Source organism: Salvia splendens, chromosome 16, assembly GCF_004379255.2.
Source record: "Salvia splendens isolate huo1 chromosome 16, SspV2, whole genome shotgun sequence".
Lineage (NCBI taxonomy): Eukaryota > Viridiplantae > Streptophyta > Magnoliopsida > Lamiales > Lamiaceae > Salvia > Salvia splendens.
Genome location: NC_056047.1, coordinates 2,681,524 through 2,703,480, shown reverse-complemented (window position 1 = coordinate 2,703,480; position 21,957 = coordinate 2,681,524). Strand labels below are relative to the sequence as shown.

The 21,957-nt window shown below is 37.8% G+C and overlaps 2 protein-coding genes and 1 pseudogene across 4 annotated transcripts; all 3 read left to right on the top strand.

Annotated features, from left to right (window-relative positions):
• Positions 1 to 1,651: 1,651 nt before the first annotated feature.
• On the top strand, positions 1,652 to 1,741 carry LOC121773086 (annotated as a pseudogene).
• Positions 1,742 to 12,993: 11,252 nt separating this feature from the next.
• On the top strand, positions 12,994 to 15,962 carry LOC121769818 (probable WRKY transcription factor 14). Of its 3 annotated transcripts, none has more exons than XM_042166579.1 (4): positions 12,994 to 13,042; positions 13,141 to 13,791; positions 14,309 to 14,449; positions 14,720 to 15,962. In XM_042166579.1, exons 2-4 carry the CDS (start codon positions 13,238 to 13,240, stop codon positions 15,309 to 15,311), a joined length of 1,287 nt encoding a protein of 428 aa, XP_042022513.1. In that variant the 5' UTR covers positions 12,994 to 13,042; positions 13,141 to 13,237; the 3' UTR covers positions 15,312 to 15,962. The 3 variants fall into 3 exon arrangements, 2 of the variants coding, with proteins under 2 accessions (XP_042022513.1, XP_042022512.1); XR_006043707.1 differs by lacking the exon at positions 12,994 to 13,042 and having other exon boundaries at positions 13,050 to 13,791; positions 14,720 to 15,364; positions 15,446 to 15,962; XM_042166578.1 differs by lacking the exon at positions 12,994 to 13,042 and having other exon boundaries at positions 13,050 to 13,791.
• Positions 15,963 to 18,277: 2,315 nt separating this feature from the next.
• Positions 18,278 to 20,329, top strand: LOC121770728 (C-factor-like). Its single transcript, XM_042167489.1, has 6 exons — positions 18,278 to 18,603; positions 19,000 to 19,152; positions 19,286 to 19,379; positions 19,523 to 19,605; positions 19,684 to 19,837; positions 19,928 to 20,329. Exons 1-6 carry the CDS (start codon positions 18,406 to 18,408, stop codon positions 20,161 to 20,163), a joined length of 918 nt encoding a protein of 305 aa, XP_042023423.1. The 5' UTR covers positions 18,278 to 18,405; the 3' UTR covers positions 20,164 to 20,329.
• Positions 20,330 to 21,957: the final 1,628 nt, after the last annotated feature.

The following is a 21,957-nucleotide window of genomic DNA, read 5'->3' as shown; positions in this document are numbered from 1 at the left end:
AGTTGAGCTTCGTCCGCTTCGGCCAGCCAGCTTCAACACCCGCACGAAACTTGGCGGAATCCAGCAGCACAAGATAGACATCCAAGTATTTGAAGGCGCCGAATTTCTTCTTCTTGTCGATGAACTGGTGCATGGACAAACTCTTCACGTCCTCCATGGACATGCTACTGGTTGTCGTACGGACGTTGTTTTGGTAGATGCTGGTAAATCGGGTGAGTTGTATCCTCAGCCGCTATCATTGTTTCCGGCATTGCTCTCCACCGTGAGGCTTCCCACCTGGCGGGCTGAATTTGATGTAGTTCTGGCTAATGCGGCACCACATCCTGTCGATAGTCTTGTTAGCCCCGAGGTAGGGATCCTCGACTATACTCGTCCAGGCCTTTGCCAGCGCGACGCACTCCGCTTCACTCCAGACGGTCATCTTTCCCTCGTTGGCCTCCTCATCCTTCTCTCCCTAGTCCCCCGCCCCACCCTCGTCGATGAGGACACGTGAGGACTAACTAGTGCCCCTGGCCTTACCCTTACCCTTGCCCTTGCCCTTGCCCCTGCCCCGTCCCTCTGCCGCCGGTGGTATCTCAGTGAGAGACTCTCTGACCGGAGATAACCTCAGCTCCTCCAAAGAGAAAGTCTCATTGCCGGTGAACTGAGTCTCCAGTTGAGTACTGTCACTACACAATAAATCTACGTAGGGGCGATACATGTTGTCCCCAGGTGATTAGGAGACCCCCACTCTGCTACCCCCCGCACCATCCCGGGCATCACCATACCCGGCATCATATCCGGCATTTGGGGTACCATCCCTCCACTCACCCCTGCATTTGGGGCACCATCCCTCTACTCACCCCCGGCATTTGGGGCACATCCCACCCGCCCAAGGGTACATATTATAGTACCCGCCCATCATCGCTGACATTTGGGGCATCATCGCCGCCATTCCGGGCATCATCCCGGGCATCCCTGCAGTTTTGCCGGCGTTTCCCCGCCTCCAATGGGGAAGGTCTGAGTTAATGACTCGCTCGTGGCGGGAGAATCACGGTCGTGCTCCATTTATCTTCAAAAGAAATGAAAGTAGAGAGATAGAAACTCGTCAATACAAGTGTTGCGAATGAAACGAAGTGCAACGAGCCGTATATATAGAGTTTTTTTAAAAAAAATTCAGAAAAATAGGACGCCCGTCGTCACGCCGCAATAGCGGACGTCGGGGCGGACGTCCGCTGAAATCGACGGACGACCTCTCGTCCGTCGGGGACGTCCGCATCCGCCTCATTTGATGCAATAGCGGACTTCCGCTATTGCGGATGCTCTTAATCAGTTACAAAGTAAAAATATCTACTACTCACTCCTTCCTTCCATAAGAGTTTTAATTAATTTGAACACGGATTTTAAAAAAATATGGAGTACTCCATTTGTCCAACTATGAGTGAGACGTTTCTTTTCGGTCGTTGGTTTGCGAAGATGATAATAAATAGTTAAGGTGGAGATAAAGTGAAATAAGAGAGAGAATAATATAGAAGAGAGTTGTATCTATATTATTCTCTTACTTAAATTACTTTTTCTCCACTCTAATTATTTATTATAGATTTCGCAAAATAATGACAGAAAAGAAACGTCTCCCTCATAGTGGAATTGAGGGAGTATAAAGAAAAGAGAGTTGAATAAGTTAGTGGAACGATACAGAGAATATTGACATGACCCCTGATCAAGGATGACATGCATAAATTGAGAAATTGAATATGGATCTGATTTATATATATAATAATTTTATAAAAAAATGTGAGTAAAATAAGTTAGTGGAACGCGGAGCTTACTTATCATTTATGGTAAAAAGTAAAATACGATTCATATTGTGTGACGGACAAAAATGGCAAAATAGAGCACTTTTTTAGGACGGAGGGGGTACTCCGAAATAGAATTAATTTTGATACCCTTTATATATATATATATTTATATATATTTGATCACAATCCTATATAGGGGATTATTCTCCTTTTCACATCTTAGATCATTTTTCCTTCTTAATATTACGCGTTAGATCTAAGGCATCAACGGATCAGATTGATTCTGTAAAACTGGTTCCGTGTTGCATTATAGAAGGTGGTTGTATGCATTACAGGGTTATTATTGACATTTGACGGAAAAGTAACTGCCACATTTTGGTATCTGCGAATAATGCACCACATGGTCACGAGTAATGCATATAATTGACTATATAATGCACAATATGTGAACTGCAATGCATACGAATAAGATGTACCATGTTATGATGTTTGACACACGTTTCTTGTTTCCCCTAAGGGTTTAATAAGCTTAGGGGCTAGGGTATAGTACGTAAACATTACTAACAAATTGTTGTTATTGGAATATACGTATGTGCATTATTTGGTTTAGGTAGTGCATTATGTAGCTGTTAATTGTCATTATCTCAGTATATTATGCATTATTAGAGGTATTGTGTATATGGGTTAATCAACGGATTGAAGATTACATACGTGCATTTAGTAATGTCTACGTACTATACACTAGCCCCTAAGCTTATTAAACCCTTAGGGGAAACAAGAAACGTGTGTCAAACATCATAACACAGCACATCTTGTTCGTATGCATTGCAGTTCACAAATTGTGCATTATATAGTCAATTATATCCATTACTCGTTACCATGTGAAGATTACATACATGTCTACGTACTATACCCTAGCCCCTAAGATTATTAAACCCTTAGGGGAAACAAGAAACGTGTGTCAAACATCATAACACAGCACATCTTGTTCGTATGCATTGCAGTTCACATATTGTGCATTATATAGGCAATTATATGCATTACTCGTGACCATGTGGTGCATTATTCGTAGCAGTTTCCATCCATTATTAGATTACTATTGTACCCTCATATGCACAAAATAGGACAAATAATGCAACACGGGATTAATTACCCAATGTTGATCTTGATCGTCTATTTCTCTAATCTAATGGCTGATATTAAGAAGGAAAAAGGAGGAAATATAGGAAAAGGAAATGAATACATCCCATCCTATATATATATATATATATATATATAAAATCTATTTTGGAGATAGTAATTTTGATACTGTTCTCACATTATAATTTGGTTTTCAATTTTGATACTGTTCTCACATTTTTATGCATGACCCGTACTCCGACCAGCCACCGCGCTTGAGCCTACGACCGTGGGACCCGTAATATCAGTCCGCGCGTGTGACCAATCAGACCCCGTACCAGCCTTCGCGCTTGCCTACCTGTTGGGACCCGTCTGGATTGCGCACGCAGCAGGGATACCCGGCAGACGACATATCTTTTGAGAGGTTTGGAAGTGATGATCTATGTTGGGGGAGAAGATCGTCTCTTTCTCATAATAGGTATATTGAGTGCTCAATGTCAAGTTCAGCAACGAAGAAGAAAGCTACTTCTGCTCTTTTTTCACTTGAGAGTCGGTGTGAACCAGATTACCAAGTTAGTGTTGGATTGAGGGAGCAAGAAGGATATGGAACTTCTGATTCCTCGAGTTTAGATGAGAAGATTGCATATTCCTGTGTGGAAGCCAGAGTTTTCAACTGCGTTTATGATCGTGGTACGGGCGAAGAGGAGCTTGGTGATTTTGAGGACTCTGTATTAGAGAGAGCAGCAAAGAAGACCAAGGATCGTGATGCCGACAGTTCGGATACATAATCTGTATCAAATGTTGCCATTAGATTGCCTAACGAGAATCATGGATCTAGGGAAGGTAGAGATGACAGACCCGAAGACCAGCGAGTTTCATCTTTTGTGGAAATCTACCTACCGCGCAGCCCCGATATGAGTAAAGTGAATGAGGAAGAGGCATTGTTAGACGATGTAGAGGAGGACGATTCCACTGTGGAAGTGCCGAAGGTCATTGCCTCATTCACTGTTGTTCAAGTGCAATCCAAATCTATTGTTGAGAATTGTTGGGGCAAGAAAGGAGATGGTGCTTACACCTGCTTGCGCATAATTGCTGGTGTCTATGTGGATTTGAATATCAGTGATGTTACAAGTATGATCATCGATCAACATCGCGCGATACCGATGCAAGGTTGATCCTTCCGTGCAAGGACAAGCTAGATTCGAACATTCTTGGAGGTGTGGACAAGCTTGTCGTTGTGGCGTGGAATTTTGCCGACCACATTGGGTCTCCTTTGTTGGTTTTTTATGGATGTGATGAAGGGAGACGTTCAACTGTTCGGTGTGCGTTTGATCCAGGAGGAGACACCTTGCCAAAGCTTTTGCTTTCAACTCTCGTCATTACTTCGTGGTTTCCACCTTGAGGACAATGTGAATTTTAACCGTGTGGGAGTTGATACGATCCCATATCTTAGCAAATCCCAATTATTTAATTATCTTTTGATTCACCGTATCTTTCTATTATATGTTTAGATATTTGTTTCTTGTTCGATAAGTTAGGGTAATAGTATTCTAGTATTATAAATAGGAGGTATTGTTATCATTTAAATCAATCAATGAATGAAATATTTTCCTAGACCTAATGTGTGCTACAAGAATATTATCGTTTTCTCTTTGTTGTGAACGGAAGACGTCCGTGAATCAGCAAATTCGCGATCCGTCCTTCGAGCTCGTCGAAGGATTAATCGCTGTTTCTCCACGAGAAGTCAGTTACCGATCACGTTACGGAATACGTCTGTAACAGATGTCCGTGGCAGAAAATTTGGAAGGTGAGAGAAATTACAAGACATTTTTAACTTTATGTATGTCATTCGACAATGCTAGCCAACTAATGAATCAGTCGAGTCGAGTGGTCGACGTGCAATGAACAAACATGTTATAAAATCGCTTTTTTCTTCAAATTCCAATCATAATCCTTATACAAAGTTCGAAACCCAATAGACTCTAGAATTTTAACGGATTGATTTTAAAATTAGTACTTATAATTGATTGCGCAATAAATTAATATAGCGATCAGCATCGCAAGTTATCGAACCATATTTGGACAAAAGAAATTACTACTACTACTTATAATAACAACAAATATATCAACATAACCAAGTACTACAAGAAAAATGATGTTACAGAGGGCCCACATTCCACTTCCAAAGGGGCATAACTGTACCCAAAAATATAGTAGGAGTAGTAATTTTTCTAATTTTATTGTTATTAATATTAATATATCCTTGATTGTCATCTTGCCCCTAAAACGCTTGTGGCCCAACAAATAATTAAATTTTAAGCCCAATCCTGCTATTTCTCTTATTTGTAACCATTTGCAAAAATTGACAATGATAAATTATTGGGTTTTGTGTTTATATTTAGCATCTGTACAAAATATAAATACATATTTATTATTTTAATTTGTGTTAGTTCAAAACTCATTTCAAGATAAAATTCAATTAGTGAAATCAACTTATAAACTTGGAATGAGAGAATATACGAGACATGCTTGATCATTTGAGGATGTTTTTCGTATATGCATGATCTCATGCTTTATGTGTATATCAGAATGTAAATTTTAGTTATATACTTATTTGCTGCAAAATTTGCACCCACAAATCTAAAATTCTAGATACGCTATTGTTGCACCGCTTTCACCTTCTAATGCCGGCGAGGACCTTTTCCAATGTACCCGAATATACGAATTACGAGTTTTGTTTTCTAAAGTGGAAATCGAATTCCTCCAAATCGGGTCCAAAAATAATGCTAGGTTCTAATAGACATGTTGACATGTTTTTAGACGAGGAAAACTACAATTAATAGATTAACAAATATTTAGGGCATGAGCGATGCCGGCCTCTATCATATTATCATAGGCTATGGTGCAAAAATTATATAGATCATGCTTCCCTAACGTGACAACGTTAATTAAAATAAATTTGTTTCTTTATATTTTATTGTTATTCTGTATAAAATATGACCTTTGCTTTCTCTGTGGCTTCATTAAAATCCAAATAAAGGGGCGTGAGATCTCGTAATGAATCCCCAAAACTATGGAAAGGTAGAGCAATATTTTTCTTGTAATGGAAGTAAAGTTGTCATTTAGAGGCAGATATTGAACTAGCTTATAAAGATAGTGGATACTTATTAAAAATTGGTCGTTAGCTTAGTTTTAGAATTTTAAATTACATAACTAACTTTTTATATTTTGGAATAAAAATGCTTTTGGAGATTGTCCGATTCCGTTCTTTTCCATGCCAACTTTGCTTTTCTTCGATCAATAGCGCCCGCCCCGAATGAACCGGAGAATGTAGTCCACCGCCATTGCCGCCGCCTCTAAATCGCCGTTTATGATCATGAGTTGAATTGGCCAAATTGACTAAAATCGAACCATATTTAGTTCTAGATTTAAAAACCATGAGTATTGAGAAGAGGATTTACATAAGAAAGATGATCGAAAATCTCATCATCGATCGGTCAGGATGTATTCATCCACTAAATCAACGGTAGGATCACTACCTCATTAATTAGGAATTTTTAATGAATTAATTTTATTTTGTTAAGCTTATATTCAACGTGTTTTTAATCTCTTCGTTTATACTTAATTGTTGGATTGTCCTTATCTTCTTGAGATGATCAACATGCAGTTAAAATATCATCTAGCCTTACTTCACCAATCACCCACCTCGCAAAATAATTAATTAACTCATTGGAAATTATTCACAATTATTAAACTAGAATTGCAAGTAGATCTATTAAATTAATAAAGTGCTGACTGTTCCATATATGCTTCACTGGAATGAAGTGATCAAAGGAAAATTCTTGAATTTGTCCAACAATGATTTTAAACTCCCACCCATATTATAAATTAATAATCAATGTGTATAGGACTGAAGAAATGATTCATCTTGATTTGAGATCCATAAATTTTAGTGATTGCAAAATTCATCTCTGTTCAGAACTATATAAAAATTCCTTACATATCATCCCACCAATAACACCCTAACTAACAGCTTTCAAAATATATCATAAACAAGTAAATAACATAAACAAATTATATGTTTAAATCACATTAAATATTATTTGAGATTAAACACGACTCTTGCGGGAACAAAAGGCAGTATAATTAAGAAAAATCTCAATTATACCAAATAAAATCGGGGCCATCCACGTGTACAAAACGGGAAGATCGACGGTGATGATGAAGGTGGCGGGTGACGTAAGACGGTAGCCGCCGGTGGAGCAAGTGTCTCGCGTGCCGACCGATCGACACCAAAAGAAGACTTTTGAGGACTCACTAATAATTAATTAAGCACGACTTTGATCACAAATGTCTAATTAATAAAATCGGATGATAATCAAATAAATAATGAGCCGTAAGCATCGAGGGGGGTAGAATTTGTCGTAATTAGGGGTGAGTCACGGCTTCAATTAATTGTTAAGTACTAACAATTGATTAACAAATAGGGATTAAATAATGATTAATTATCACATGGAAGGATGCTTCAACTTAGGGGGGTTTTGAGAAAATAAAAAATTTAAGAGGACAAATTCCATGTCAGAGAATCCCAGTCTTAAATTTGTTTTTTTGTGGGTATTTTGTTTGATGCACGAACATGGGTTATGTGTTGTCTCTACCCAAAATTAAACAATGATTCGAAAACACTAAAAAAGAAGAACACTAGGGTGTTTTGGAGATGGACCACCACAAATCTTTCAAATTAAGACCCTCTTTATAATTTTACTATCTCATGAATTATTAAGTTTTGGTGTTTGTGATTAATGAAATGAAGAACTGAACTACCATAATTGCCCTCGACACCTAGAAAAATATTGCAAATGTCCTCATTGGATTCCATGAATTTATTTCGATTTTTTTTCATTTATCTTGCACGTTATCGTTTGTCACGGTTGTTCCTTCACTGGGCTACCATTCTGAATTCTTATTGGTTGCGATTAGTTTTTTGTCAAACCGCTTCATCAAATCTGCTCTCAAATGTTCTTGTTGATTACAATTGTCTGTATTCTACATACCACTAATCTGAGCTATTTAAACTCTTGACAAAAAAGCAGCAATATTGTACACAAAATATGTATGAGAAATTATTCCAAAAACTAAATAGTTTGAAAAAAGAAGTCATCCAATCTATAAATTCTATCTCAGTTGTCTTTCATTTATTAGAGTGCATATAAAAGTCTAAAATTTTCACAAGATGTAAATCTAGTAACTCTCGTAGTTAATTGGCACTAGATTAAAAATACAATTTACCCACCAATTGGAGCATTCTTAAATTCCCCACTCCATGTGCTGAAATTAATATTCGTTACAGAACGCCGTATCATAATCTTCACTTCCACATGACCTTGTCCATGTACGATCTATAAATAGCAATTTATCATTAATTACGAATTTAGAGCATCCACTATAGCCACGGCGCGCCTATAGCCCCGGAGGGGGCGACGCCGGGGCGACCTATAGTGTTCGGGACGTCCGCCCCGAGGCGGACGAAAAAATGGGGGCGAACGATGCTTCGGCAATTAAGGGGCGAGGACACGGCGGTGGGGGATAGGCGCGCCGGTCTATAGTGGGGCGGCGGTCGGCGCGCCTATAGCCAATCCGAAATTATTTTTTTATTTTTATTTTTTTGAAAATTAACCCTATAAATACAACTCCTCCACCATCCATTTACACCATTTTCACACACTCTCCCTTCATTCAATATCTATACTTTCACTCTCTAAAAATGCACGGTGGAGACGACGAATCACCCGGCTCGCACGAGTCGGTATATGACGGCTATTCGTCTCAGCCGTCGGGATATGGAGGCTATCCTTCTCAGCCGTCGGGATATGGCGGCTCTCCGTCCCAGCCATGGATTTGGAGTCAATCTCCCCCGCCGTGGGCATCGAGTCCAACTCCTCCACCATCTCAGCCGTGGAGGTCTTCTCCCACGCTCCAACCTTTGCCGAGGAATCTGAGCCGCTCGACGTTTGGAGATTACAGACCCAACCTCGACACCCTTCACCATCCACGCCCGGAGACCCTTTTCCAATCCAGCAGCTCTCCTTTCACTGAGGCAGATCAAGACGCACTGGATACGATGTTCGGTCTGCTTAGTTCCGGCGTACCGGATACGCCCGTTGCGACGAGATTCGGGGGGTCCGAAGGGGGTGGCTCGGGCGGTGGCGGTGGCGGATCGGGCAATGTCAGCGGCGCCGGCGGATCGGGCAGCGGCGTCGGCTCTGGTGGTGGCAGTTCGGCCAGCGGCTCAGTTCAAGCCGGACACAAAAAAGGCGCGCACTACACGAAAGCGGAGTCCATTGCTGTGGCGAGGGCGTGGGATGCCGCCACATCCGACCCCATAGTCGGCACCGATCAAACCGAGGTGAGCTTTTGGAAGCGCGTCCTGTTGGCGTACAACGAGTTCAAACCTCGCAGTGCCAAACCGTGTGACGCGGAACAGCTCCGCAAGAAGTGGTCTAGGATTCTGCCGGCCACCCGGCGGTTCGCGCGCATATACCAGAACAACCTGCTCCATGCGGAGAGTGGCTGAAGTGAGGCTGACGTAAAAGCACTTTCGATGGGCCAATACAACACGCAGGGCTGGCTGAAGTTCACAATGTGGGAGGAGTATCTGGTTCTCGAGGACAGCCCGAAATTCAAGGCCATTTGTGCGCAAGAGCAGGCTCCGGCGCCTAAGCGGACAAGACACAACATTGCCGAGGACTACAGCAGCGGCAACGGCTCGCAATCGTTCGACCTGAACGAAGAGCAAGCCGAAGAGCCCTCCGCTACACACTCTAGGCGCGCCCGCCCTCCGGGACAACATGCCTCTATCCGACGGGCTAGAAAAGCTAGCGGTTCCTCCCGCCGATCGTCGGCAGCGTCTGCATCGCGCGCCCCGTAGCCCGCGCCTATACCGCCGTCAAGGGTCCCTATTGCCACGTCCGTCTTGAGGGAAAACGTATATGTGCAGCTGATGCACGAAATGCATGAAGTCTGCAGCAAATACGAGGCCGCAACCGACCTGTACATCAAGGGTATATACTCCGACCTCATACGTCGGATCCAGCGCCGTCTGCAATTGGCTGATGAGGGTACTGGGGCAGCGGCGGCCGATGACAGCGAGGGAGACGGAGAAGGAAACGAAGAACAGGAGGATGAATCGGACTCCGCCACCGATTAGACAGTGGCGGCGTTTTTATTTGTATTTTTTTTGGACGTTCGTTGTATAATTTTACATTTGCTAATACAACTAATATTCGGTCTCAATTACCTCGTTTTATAATTATTTCAATTCAGCTGATTTAAAAACTAAACGAAAAAATTAAAATGAAAATTGGTTATAAAATTTCGGGGCTATTGAAAGTGTCCGCCTATAGTGGCGGAAACAAAAAATTGGAGCTGTGGACAAAAAATTGGGACCATGGACAAAAAAGGGGACGGGGCTATTGGGGAAGACCGCTACAGTGGGTGCTCTAAACAATCGAATATACTTAAGTAACTACTCACATCACATAATCCGACTCTGCTAATTTTTGAATTTGAACTAATTGTTGGATGTCAAATCTACACTTTCTTTACTAATTTTCATCAAAACGTGACGTTGTAACATTTCTTGGTGCAAAAACTTCTATTTTCGGTATTTAACCAAATAAAAATATTTAAATACATCCCATGCTAAATGCTTAAGCTACGTACTCAACTTTACACCATGTACGGAGTACCAAGAAATTTGTACTCCCTCTGTCCCCCGATTAATTGTCACTCTTTGACTGGACGCGAATTTTAAAAAATATAAAGAAAAGTTGGTCGAAAAAGTTAGTGGAATGTGAGACTTACTTTTTTATATTGGTTATATAATAAAATATGAGTGAAGTGAGTTAATTGAATGTGTGACCTACTTACCATTTATGGTAAAAATGAAGTGTGACAATTATTGAGGAACTGACCGAAGTAGAAAAGAGTGACAATAATAGAGGGGACGGAGGGAGTATAATTTTGAGAATAGGGTACGTATTAAGATAACAAATTTCTATAATTCTGGATATAATTTGACAATATTGGATAGACTGGGATATATAGTATAGAAGTAGTTAATAAATTGACCATATATTAATAAGTTGCTAAGTCGTGTGAGAGAGTTTAATTATTTCGATGGCGTCACATAAAAAATAAAGAGGCCGATGACGTGTTCGATGCCAATAGGCCCTTTAAAAATTTTCCAATTTTTGAAGCATACTCTAATCAACAGCCACCTCTGCATGTGCCCACTTTTACTTTTCACTGTATATATATACTCGTTCACACTCACACACATATACACACCTTGTGTGTGTGTATACACCAGCTGATGTATGTGTATACGTATGCATTTATTCTATGTATAATTATTGCTTTTTTTAAAAGGAATGTTACTAAACCATGAACTTTAATTCAATTCTAATTGGTCTTGTGTACTACATAGAAAATGGTGAGCTATACATGATTTGACAATTAAATTTTATTTTTGCATATATAAATCAGAAAGAAAAATTGAAAATTTAATTTGGATTGTTATTTAAATTTTAAAATCTTTGTATGGGACATTTTTAGAACATTGATGGAAGTTAATAATTAATTCCCTAAAGAATCATATTTCATGTTGTAGCAAATAAGAAGATGAATTAAAATAAAACACATTTTCGGTTCTTTGTAATATTGAAATTTTATTTAATAGGTTATTGAAATTTTATTCGTCTTCTTTTGTTCACATTAGTTCTGGTTATTTTATTTTATCTTCTCATATTGTGACAAGTTTATTGAAACTGTTAAATTATTGTTAAAAGTGACATTAAAACATAAAGTAGCCTTTAAAAATAATACTATGATGTAATTAACCTAAAGTGTGACCATCATTTAAAACAATAGTATTTCATAATGAACAATTTCAATGAAATCGAAGTTGATCTGAAAACTTGAAATGCCAACATAAACAAAACGTTTGACAAACTCGGCGTTATGTGGTGTGCGTTTGACACACTCGAGCAACTAGAGCTTTTACTCAGACTAGACACCTGAACGTTCGCATATTGAGCACCTGCTCACCCAGACTAGGCAACTAGACCTAGCACTCGAATTTGCACATTTGGGGCTCATGAGCACACAAATCTTGCATCAAGACATGTCATAATGGCTTGACACCTGAATATGTGCGTGTGAAGCCATCATATTAAGTTATTAACACATTGGCTAGTCCTTTCCACTACTTAATTATCAATGTAATCAATATTAATACATATAAAGAGCCTTCAACTTCAATTTGGCAATAAATCTTCGACGTGCGCGGGAAAAATAAAAAAAAATTGAAACTTTATGAATTGCCATTTTGATTTTTTAAACGTAGATGAATCAGAATCGACCCAATGCTCATGATTTAGCATCATCATTGATGACGTTATTATTTATAGGGTTTATTACATTAAGCATCAGGATTATTAAATTCCCTTGGTTTGATATATTTAACTTTAATTTCTCTTGCATCATGCCGTGCTTCAAATTCAAAATTAGTTCCTGTTAAAATTGTAGTATGACTGACCTAATTCTCATTAACGCATGCATGTTAAGTTTTTTTCAACACCACACCCTAGATTTTTCTATTTTTTCACTAATTATACTACAACTTATACATTCTACTTTAATTTGGTGAAGATGCATGTATCAACTATCAACTGTGGTGAATACTTGAGTGGTGAAATCGAAAGAGAATAATTGGTTACAAAACCTTATTGAAACGTTCTCCGCGAATTGCGACTACTTGCCGCCTCCATATACTTTTCAATTACAATTGTATTCCAAAAAATGACCTTTTCCACAACTCATTAATTTAATCGAATAATTTTTAAAACGCTTTTACACTTTGCAAAACAACAAAAGGCGTGGCCCAAGATAATTAGATGGATAGAGATGGCAAGGATTCAACTACATAAAACATATTAATTAAGTTAACAGAAACAAACAGTTGCACAATTTTGACCCTTTTGATGTCTTCATTTCCACTAATTAAATAATCCAAACCTTCTTAAATGTTAAAACCCTCTAATTAAATAAAATATTTCTTCCTTCTCCATCTCTCTTTCTTCAAGGTAGCGTATGGAATAGAGCTGTTTTATATACTGAAGTCAGCGACTTTCTTCTCTCTCTCTAAAGCTTAATCTCTCTTGTTGCCAACTTCCTAAATTAGGTTTTCAGTTCTGCAACAACAGCAAGCTTCAATCAAAAACTGCACGTTCTAATTTGCTGCGATCAAATCGAAGGAGTCTAATGAGACAGCAGCGATTATGTGCAGCCGCGACTTGCTAAAGTGGATGGAGAATTACAATCAAGGAGATCTAACCGACATAATCAGAGCCACCGGCGGCGCCAATCCGCCAGCTGAAACCCCCGCCGCCGCGCCGGAGTGGCAGTTTCCGACCAACCCGATCGCCTTCTCCGCCGCCGATTTCGGCGATCCGTTCGCGCAACTCGGCGATCCGCTGATCCACGCGCCTCCTCCTCCTCCGCCTCTGCCAGGATTCTTCGACATGATCAAACCTAGCGACGCCGCCGGGATGAGATTTGGGGGAAATAGCAATCTAGGTCAAAAAATTAGCCTCGACAAGGAGATGAAGAGACCTCCGAATATCTTCTCGAGGATGCTCCAGATCTCCCCCACCGCGAAGCTGCCGATACCACTGTCGCCGTGCGATTCTTCTCCGGCGGCGGCGGGGGCTCCGATGTTAGTGGCGAATGATCATCATGCATTAATCTCCCCGAGCTACAGCTCGAGAGGGAATTGCTTGATTGAAAGCAGCCTGCAGATCTCATCTCCGCGAAATGCGGGGATCAGGAGAAGGTGGGGAATTTTCTTTTCCTTGAAATGATGGCTCTCTTAATTAACATCCAAATCCAATATTAGGGATTCATTAATTACGCAATTAATGACAACTCCAAAACACCATTGAAATCAGGAAGACTTTTCATTAATTTAAGTCTTTGTATTAATTTAGCTCACTCTATCACATGTTGAGGATCTCAAGATTATTAGCTTCTTTCTTTTTTTCATCAAAAGTCAGTGAATCTCTGCGAGTACCATGAAAATCTGACTTTTTCTTCCATGCCACTGTGAGCCATATCCCACAAACACAGATTTTTTGTGTCAAGTCTTTCAAATTCTCCACCACTTTAGGCTTTTTTTAGTGAAAAGAAGAGAATCATAAAAAGGCCACTGATCATGTCTGAAAACTGCACACACAAAATCATATGTTACCATTTCAATCATTAAATATATTCATTTCATTATATCGTAATTTTGTGACAAAATCATCTGATTTTATTTAATTAAATTATTTTCATGCAATGAAAATGATCAGAAAAAGCCAGGCGAAGAAGGTGGTTTGTATACCGGCTCCGGCGCCCGCAAACAGCCGGCCCAGCGGGGAAATCGTGCCCTCCGATCTTTGGGCGTGGCGAAAATACGGGCAGAAACCTATCAAGGGTTCGCCCTATCCGAGGTATAATCGAGTTTCCTTTCTTTCCTCACATAGAGAGAAAAAAAACCCTTGTTTGAGTCCTCATATTAGATCTTTTGATAAATTGACATAAAACTAATCATTACATAATTATGATAAAATTAACTGGTTGTATGATTAATTCGACAAGTTTTTGTTTCAGAATTTTAAATTATCAACTTAGCTGCTCTTTATAGTCAAATTAATTGTATTAATGATTAATTTGGGAAGTTTTTTTTGAATTTTCAAATGAGCTATTCTTGGAAAATGTAGGGGTTATTACAGATGTAGTAGTTCAAAGGGATGTTCGGCGAGGAAGCAAGTGGAGCGGAGCCGAACCGACCCGAACATGCTGGTGATTACATACACGTCGGAGCACAACCACCCATGGCCCACTCAGAGAAACGCCCTGGCCGGCTCCACGCGATCTCAGCCGTCCAAAACCGCCGCCGCCAAAACCTCGCCGAAGCCGAAAGACGAGCAGAAGGAAACCAGCACGGAGACCGCCGCCCCGTCGTCGACGAATTCCGCCGCCGTGAAAGAGGAGGTGGATCAAGAATTCGACAACAACAACAACCAAACAATGGAAGCGGCGGAGGAGGCGGAATTCGACGATGAGTTCTCGCAGCAGAGCTACAAGCCGGCGTTGCCGGAATCCAATCAAAACGAAGACAGCTTCTTCGCCGGCCTCGGCGAGATCGAGGCCGATTCATTGGACTTGCTTTTCATACAGGGATTTGACGGCCGTGATCACGGCGGCAAGGGTTTGGACCCTTTCGGCTTCTACGATTGGGGCGGAACCACCACCGCAGCCGCCGCCGCTTCCAGCGGCGGCGCAGGCGGAGAGGATGAGGGGGATTCGTGACATGATGTTAAGCAACAGAAGCCCCCACTCAGTTCCATGCATGATTTATGAGTGTGAGTTTTTTACACGTGGGGAGGGTTTTTTTTCCCAACTTATCTTTATTTTACATTAGTTTTTTTATTTAATTTTTTCAGGGTTTAATCTAGATTCAGAAATTATATGGTGAAAAAAGGGTTTTATTTGTATTATGATAATTAATTAAGAAGTGAGAGAGTGGTGGTTAATATGGGAGCAGTTTGGAATATTGGTGGATGGGACAGAAAGCTGAGGAACAGAAGGTTTGAACAGTGGGGAAAAGTACATTTATGAGACATGAAAGGATGGCTCAATGAAGGGATTATGATGTGGGATGGGACTCCAATTTTACAATTGGGGTTGATTAATTAATTACTCTTATATATACATATATTATTAGTTATATATGTATTGCATGTGTGCAGAGTTTGGTGATTAATTATATATTGATACTACTTTGTAATGTAGCCATGAGATACAAAACCTTGGGTTCCTCCGCTTTCTGTTCTTTAATCTTCATTGTTGTACTAGTTAATTTAAGTATTTTTTTTTCTGATTTCTAGATTTAATTAATGCTCTGTGGTTGAGGTGGAATCATTTCAATTGTTTCAACTTTCAAGACATAATTGTGTGGTATACTTTGTGGTGGGAAATGATTCAATCGCAAGTACTCCACAGTTTAGACAAGAAAATAATTGAACTCTACTCTACACATGCAATGCAATTTACAGAGAAAATGGACGTTTAATTCTTTGGGAAGCTTCTGCATATTAATTCAGAGAAGTTACACTATTTAGACATTATAAAATGATTAATTTTGTTTTGATTACAATTTGAATTCCACGCCCATTATTTAGGTATGACAAAATCAAGATTTGAAAATGAAGTACATTCTTGGAATGCCAATGTATCAAATTCGGTTGTATATATATATGTTTCTAAATATGATAATTGCAAATCCACGGTCCTCTATTTAAATATGATAATTGCAAAACCATAGTCTTCCTCTATTTTAACTTATACATATAGGTCGGTCATATAATCATTGATGGTAAACTAATTATTTTCCCCAATAACTTCTATAATAGTGTTGATGCAATTGATAAGTGAGGTGTCAAATCCGTCCATCGATTAATAAGTGATGAGAGTATTTTGGTACCCCAATGCAACTCAAGTCATATCCTACAATGAAAAAAATAAGAAAAGTCCAAAGTTCATTGGATTTGATTATATTTGTGTCAAGAGCATCTATAAGATATGTGTATTGGGGTAACTGTTTGAGGTGTGATGATTTTGATTGGATATATCGCACTATAGTCTATAATTAAAACTCATTACAATGACCATGCAATGATTTTACTTAAAGTCGTGCTTATAAAACATCTTATCGCGCTTTTCTCCTAATTTTTAGTCAAATTCCGCATCATTAGTGTTCCACTTCACCCCAAATTTAACGTTATCCTCCACCTAATTAAGTTTGCTAATCAATATCACAACATAGGACTATATATATAAATATAATATTTTTTTCCATGGAGATTGACAGAAAAATGGAAAATTATATACTCTATAATTTACGAATTTGAATAATAATTGCATTATTTTTTTTTACTTTGCGGCATCATCATTGCAATTTTATGAAAATATAAAGAATTTAATTAAACTAAAATAAAATATAAATAAAAAAAACTCAATTATAACCACACGAACTTTCCATGGCATAGAAGATACAAAACCAAAAAAATAATTTAAGTATTGTGAATAGAAGATTCGAACAGGTCACACTTATCTGGGTGTTATTAGTGACTAATCGATGATTAAACGACTAAACATTATTTAATAGTTAAGCTTAGTCCCACATATATCTCAGTCATTGCTTATAGAATCTATATGTCGTTTTCTCATAGGATCGAGTACTATTTTTTTCTCATATCAGCATAAGTAATTCTTGTTTCAACATGTAATTGACCGCACACGTAGTCATTAAATAATTATATTTATTAAGTGTTTCGCCATTTTCGTTATATTTTATCACAATCATATTTTAAAAAAACACCTTACTGTTATTTATATTAACTAACATAAATTAAATACTAGTATAATATACTAATAAGTTTCATTTTCTACTCATAAAATAAATTAAAATTTGTATCACACCTAGGTGTGCATACTTTTCTAAGAGAGAACAAAAATATACTACTAGTATCGTACTCCCTATTTAACATTTAATTAGGCCAATATATAAATGATTCAAAGCAATAAACAACACCAATCAACACATCAAATTCTATGTGTTGAATTAGATGGTGAGTAAACTAATCCAATAGTAGCCTCTCTTACAAAAAAAGAAAAGCTACTTATTTTATTTTTAAGATTATCCCAAACATATAAACAGATTTTTGTAGAAAATATAAAAAATTAATCTCATTTTCTAATATATATAGTACTACTCCTCATGATTCCCAATTTTTTTAAAATTTTTATTTTGATAATTCTCTTAATTCTCTATTAACTCTTTGGCATTAAATCACAGTCAAATAATAAATGATAGCATATTACAAAGTTTATTGTATAATTTTCTTTTCTAATAATCTCTTAATTTAATTATCATAAAAAATTCAATCAATTTGTATAGTTGGGATGAAGAGAGTAATATATAAAAGCCACCTAATTAATGCTAGTTGATTATAATATCTAGGAAAGCGCACTTGTAATATCTTCAGTCAAGTCATAAAATTACTTTAGGAAAAAACAAATGTGATTAAGGCGATTACTTTAGTAAAAACTAAAAAGCGCAGTTATAATATCATGCGGATATAAAGTGATGTTAAAATTTTACTTAAAATCGCATTCACCAACATACACGAGTACTGATCCACTAATTCGACGTGGCGATTTTGTACCCAACCGGAAGTTTATGGCAGTTAATAAAGCGACGTCGTTTCAAATGTGGCCGGGAATCCTCTCCATTAGCAAACATTCCGGTTTCTCCAGTTTCATCATGAATCGCATTTACGCGCACTAAATTGAAAGCCCAATTCTGTCTATCTATGCACAGTTGGACTAGATAAGGAAGAAAATGGCAGCTATTGGAACTCATTTTACAATCAAATCAAATAGGATAATGAAGCTGAATTTAGTCGGCCAATGGGTTTTAATGGGGAGGCGACGCCTGAATCCGGTTTCAGGCGGCCGAGCGTTTTCTTCTGTGGTTAATCAATGGGACGGCGGTGTTTCGATGGTTCAAGGTGCATCCAGAGGCATCGGCCTTGAATTCGTGAGTTCTCATCACTTTGTTTTTCGCACAATGATGTAATGTAGATGTAGATTTTTTAATTAAACGTGAGATTTTTGTTTTGACAGCCTAATTTGATTTCGTGGAGTGGTGTTCTTCTCTATTTCATATGATTTCAGCTTCTGCTCATGATGTGATCTAGGTTTCGGTAGTGACATTGCTTTAGTTTGATTAGATTATAAGCTCTGGTGAATATGCCTAAATTAATTGGTTTCTGATTTAGGTGTGGGTGAAGATTGATGATTAGGAAATCAGAAACTCTGTTTCATTGGATAGTAAATAGTGGTTGAATAGTGAAGTTAGGTTTCTGTGAATGATTAGTGCTTATTTAATTCTCTTGATTAGTTTTAGATTGAACTTTATTTGGTGTTGCTTTAGGTTAAACAATTACTAGAGAAAAGCAACAAAGGGCATGTTGTGGCAACATGCCGGAACCCTAGTAAGGCGACAGAGCTTCATGATTTGAAGAATAAGTTTGCTGAGCGCTTGGATATTCATCAGCTGGATCTCACAATCGATAGCACAATCAAGGTATCAACCACAAGGTCACCTTATTATGATCTTTGTAGCAATTTTAAGTTCTGTTATTCATACTTTTGCACTCAATATGTCAAAAGAATGAACTGTGTCATCAGTTATCCTTATACCTTATGTGGATTTCCAGGAAACAGCAAAGTCTGTGAGTGATAAGTACGGTTATCTGAACCTCCTCGTAAATGCATCTGGAATTCTAACAGTGCCAAATGTTATGCAGCCAGGTAGAGATGTTGTCTAGTTTGTGTTTGGGTTTAGGCAGATAAAAGTAGATTCTGATGATGGTGAAATTTGAGATGATCTTCGAAGAGGCTATGTGAGTTTGCACTGGATTGAGTAGCTGTTTTTATGTTATGTTTCAGTACAGAGACCACATTGAACAAGGTTGAGAGAGCTTCCTTACTTCTCGCGTATGAGGTCAATGCCGTTGGCCCTATCTTGGTCATCAAGGTATGATCAGTTCACACATAATACTTCACGAGTTTCAGGGCAAAATCACGACTATGCTCACGCAATTATCATGAACAGCATATGTGGCCTCTGCTAAAGGCTGGAGGCGGCACTGGAACTGAACGAGATGCTGCAGTTATCGCCAGTATAAGTGCCAGAGTGGGTTCAATCGGAGATAACCGCCTAGGAGGGTGGCATTCGTACCGAGCCTCTAAATCTGGACTTAATCAGTGTAAGAAAAAGTTGCTTATCTGTTGGTTTAGAATCTTGAAATGACACCAGTGATTTTTAAACATCACAAACTCATTCCTGAATTTGGCAGTGACTAGGACTGTGTCAGTCGAATTTGCGCGCAAAAAAGATCCTATTATATGCATTCTGTTGCATCCAGGAACAGTAGATACAGATCTATCAAGACCATTTCAGAGGAATGTTGCAGAAGGCAAGCTTTTCACCAAAGAGTTTTCTGTCCAAAAATTGCTGGCCATTATTAACAGTGTGAAAGCATCTGATAATGGTAAGTTTTTTGCCTGGGATGGTAAAGAGATTCCTTGGTGATATGAACAAGTGTGAACATGTGCGGTACTAGATTCTAGGATGAAATAATGTATCACACCATCTTTGTCTTTCTTTGGTGGAGAAGAGTGATTCAATACTCAAATACTTGATTTTTTTGGTTATGTTATTAATTACTAAATATAGAAAATATTACTCTGTGTTAAAACTCATTGAATCTTTATTTTATGAGTTTATTGTTCGTAAATATATGAACTATGTCCAAATCTCAGAATAACCATCCAACACTATGTACCATCAGAAAATTACCATCTATTGATTGTCAATGATATCTTCTTATTACCCATTGCTCATCAGACTAAGAAAAGTTGAGTTTTTAACTAGCAACATTGGAATCATGCAAAATACAATAAAGTTTGTTGTGTTTCCTAAGTAAAATTTTAAATTTGATTAATAATTGGATTTGACCATAATTTGTATATTTATATATAATTAATCTGTATATTATTGGATTCTAGTGTTTAACATCCTTATAATATCGTTTGCACTATTTCTCATAGTTTTTAAGTAGGAGTATGCCTTAGGCTTCGATACCTGTCTTCTGTTTGATAAGACATACTAGTACATATATAATCGTAGTAAATGTAACTAAAATGTGTAGTAAATAAATGTCAATTTTTTCCTACTATATGAGTGTTTAAAACATCTAAGGAATTATACACTCATTATAATAAAGTACTTACAAAAACCCTTTAAAAGTTAAATTATTGCTCTAACCCATTCCTTTGTTTTATATATGATATTATTAGGTTAATCTAGATAAAAAAAAAGGTTAGACTTGGATCTTGCACATACAAAACAGCACTAAAATAAAATTTAAAAGAAAAAAGAAAAGAGGATAAGCTTGATGTGGAAGTAACGGTTAATAAATACAGTAGCTCCTAATTAAATTTAATTTAATAACCCCAATACCCATTAATAAATATCATCCAAATAATTAGGAGGCTGGTTAACCGTTATAAAATCCCATCCAATAAACTCCACTCCCACGTCCCTAATATCGAAAAGAAAATACTTACAATTTGTTTAGTAATTTATGGATAAAAAAACTTGTTTTTAGAATGAGTTAGTTTTAGTAAGAGTGCCTAAAGAAAACAGAAAACATGAAAAAACTAATCATTTTCTTGAAATCCTAACTAGATTGTGATGAATATTCCTTGTATGAATCTTTCATAACATGATCTAATCTCCTAGAAGGTCAACGAAAAAGCATGATTTCAAGGTGAAGAAGAAGAAGAGTTACAGAATCTTCTAGAATCTCCATTGATTCAAGAACTGAAAATGCTGTGGAACATCAAATACTCAAATCCCATCCACATTTACTAGAAAAGGGATCATTGATTTTAGCAAGCAAGCGTTTATAATTAACCGTTTCATTTCTAATTATTTTACTTTAGGCTAATCTTATTGATGTTTTTTGTTTTATGGCAACGTCTTCCGTTGTTTACTTCCTTACAAATTAGGATGTTAGTTTGTTAGGATCTTTATACTTGGGAGAAAATATTGTTTTTATATTTCCTATTGTAAGTTACCTGATCATAACATTGATTGATATGCAATGAGCATTTATTTATTTAATTATTGATTAATTAAATCCAAATGCGATTGATTGTGCATTTACTTATTGTGTTTGCTTAAATTAATTCGTCATAAATAAAATCTTAAACCCGCAATGAAAAAAGATGCGCCGTTTATCCATTATTAATCACTCGGCTCACGATTTTACTCCATATTATTTCAAGACATATTCTACAACTTTTCTAGTTGTCAATCCGA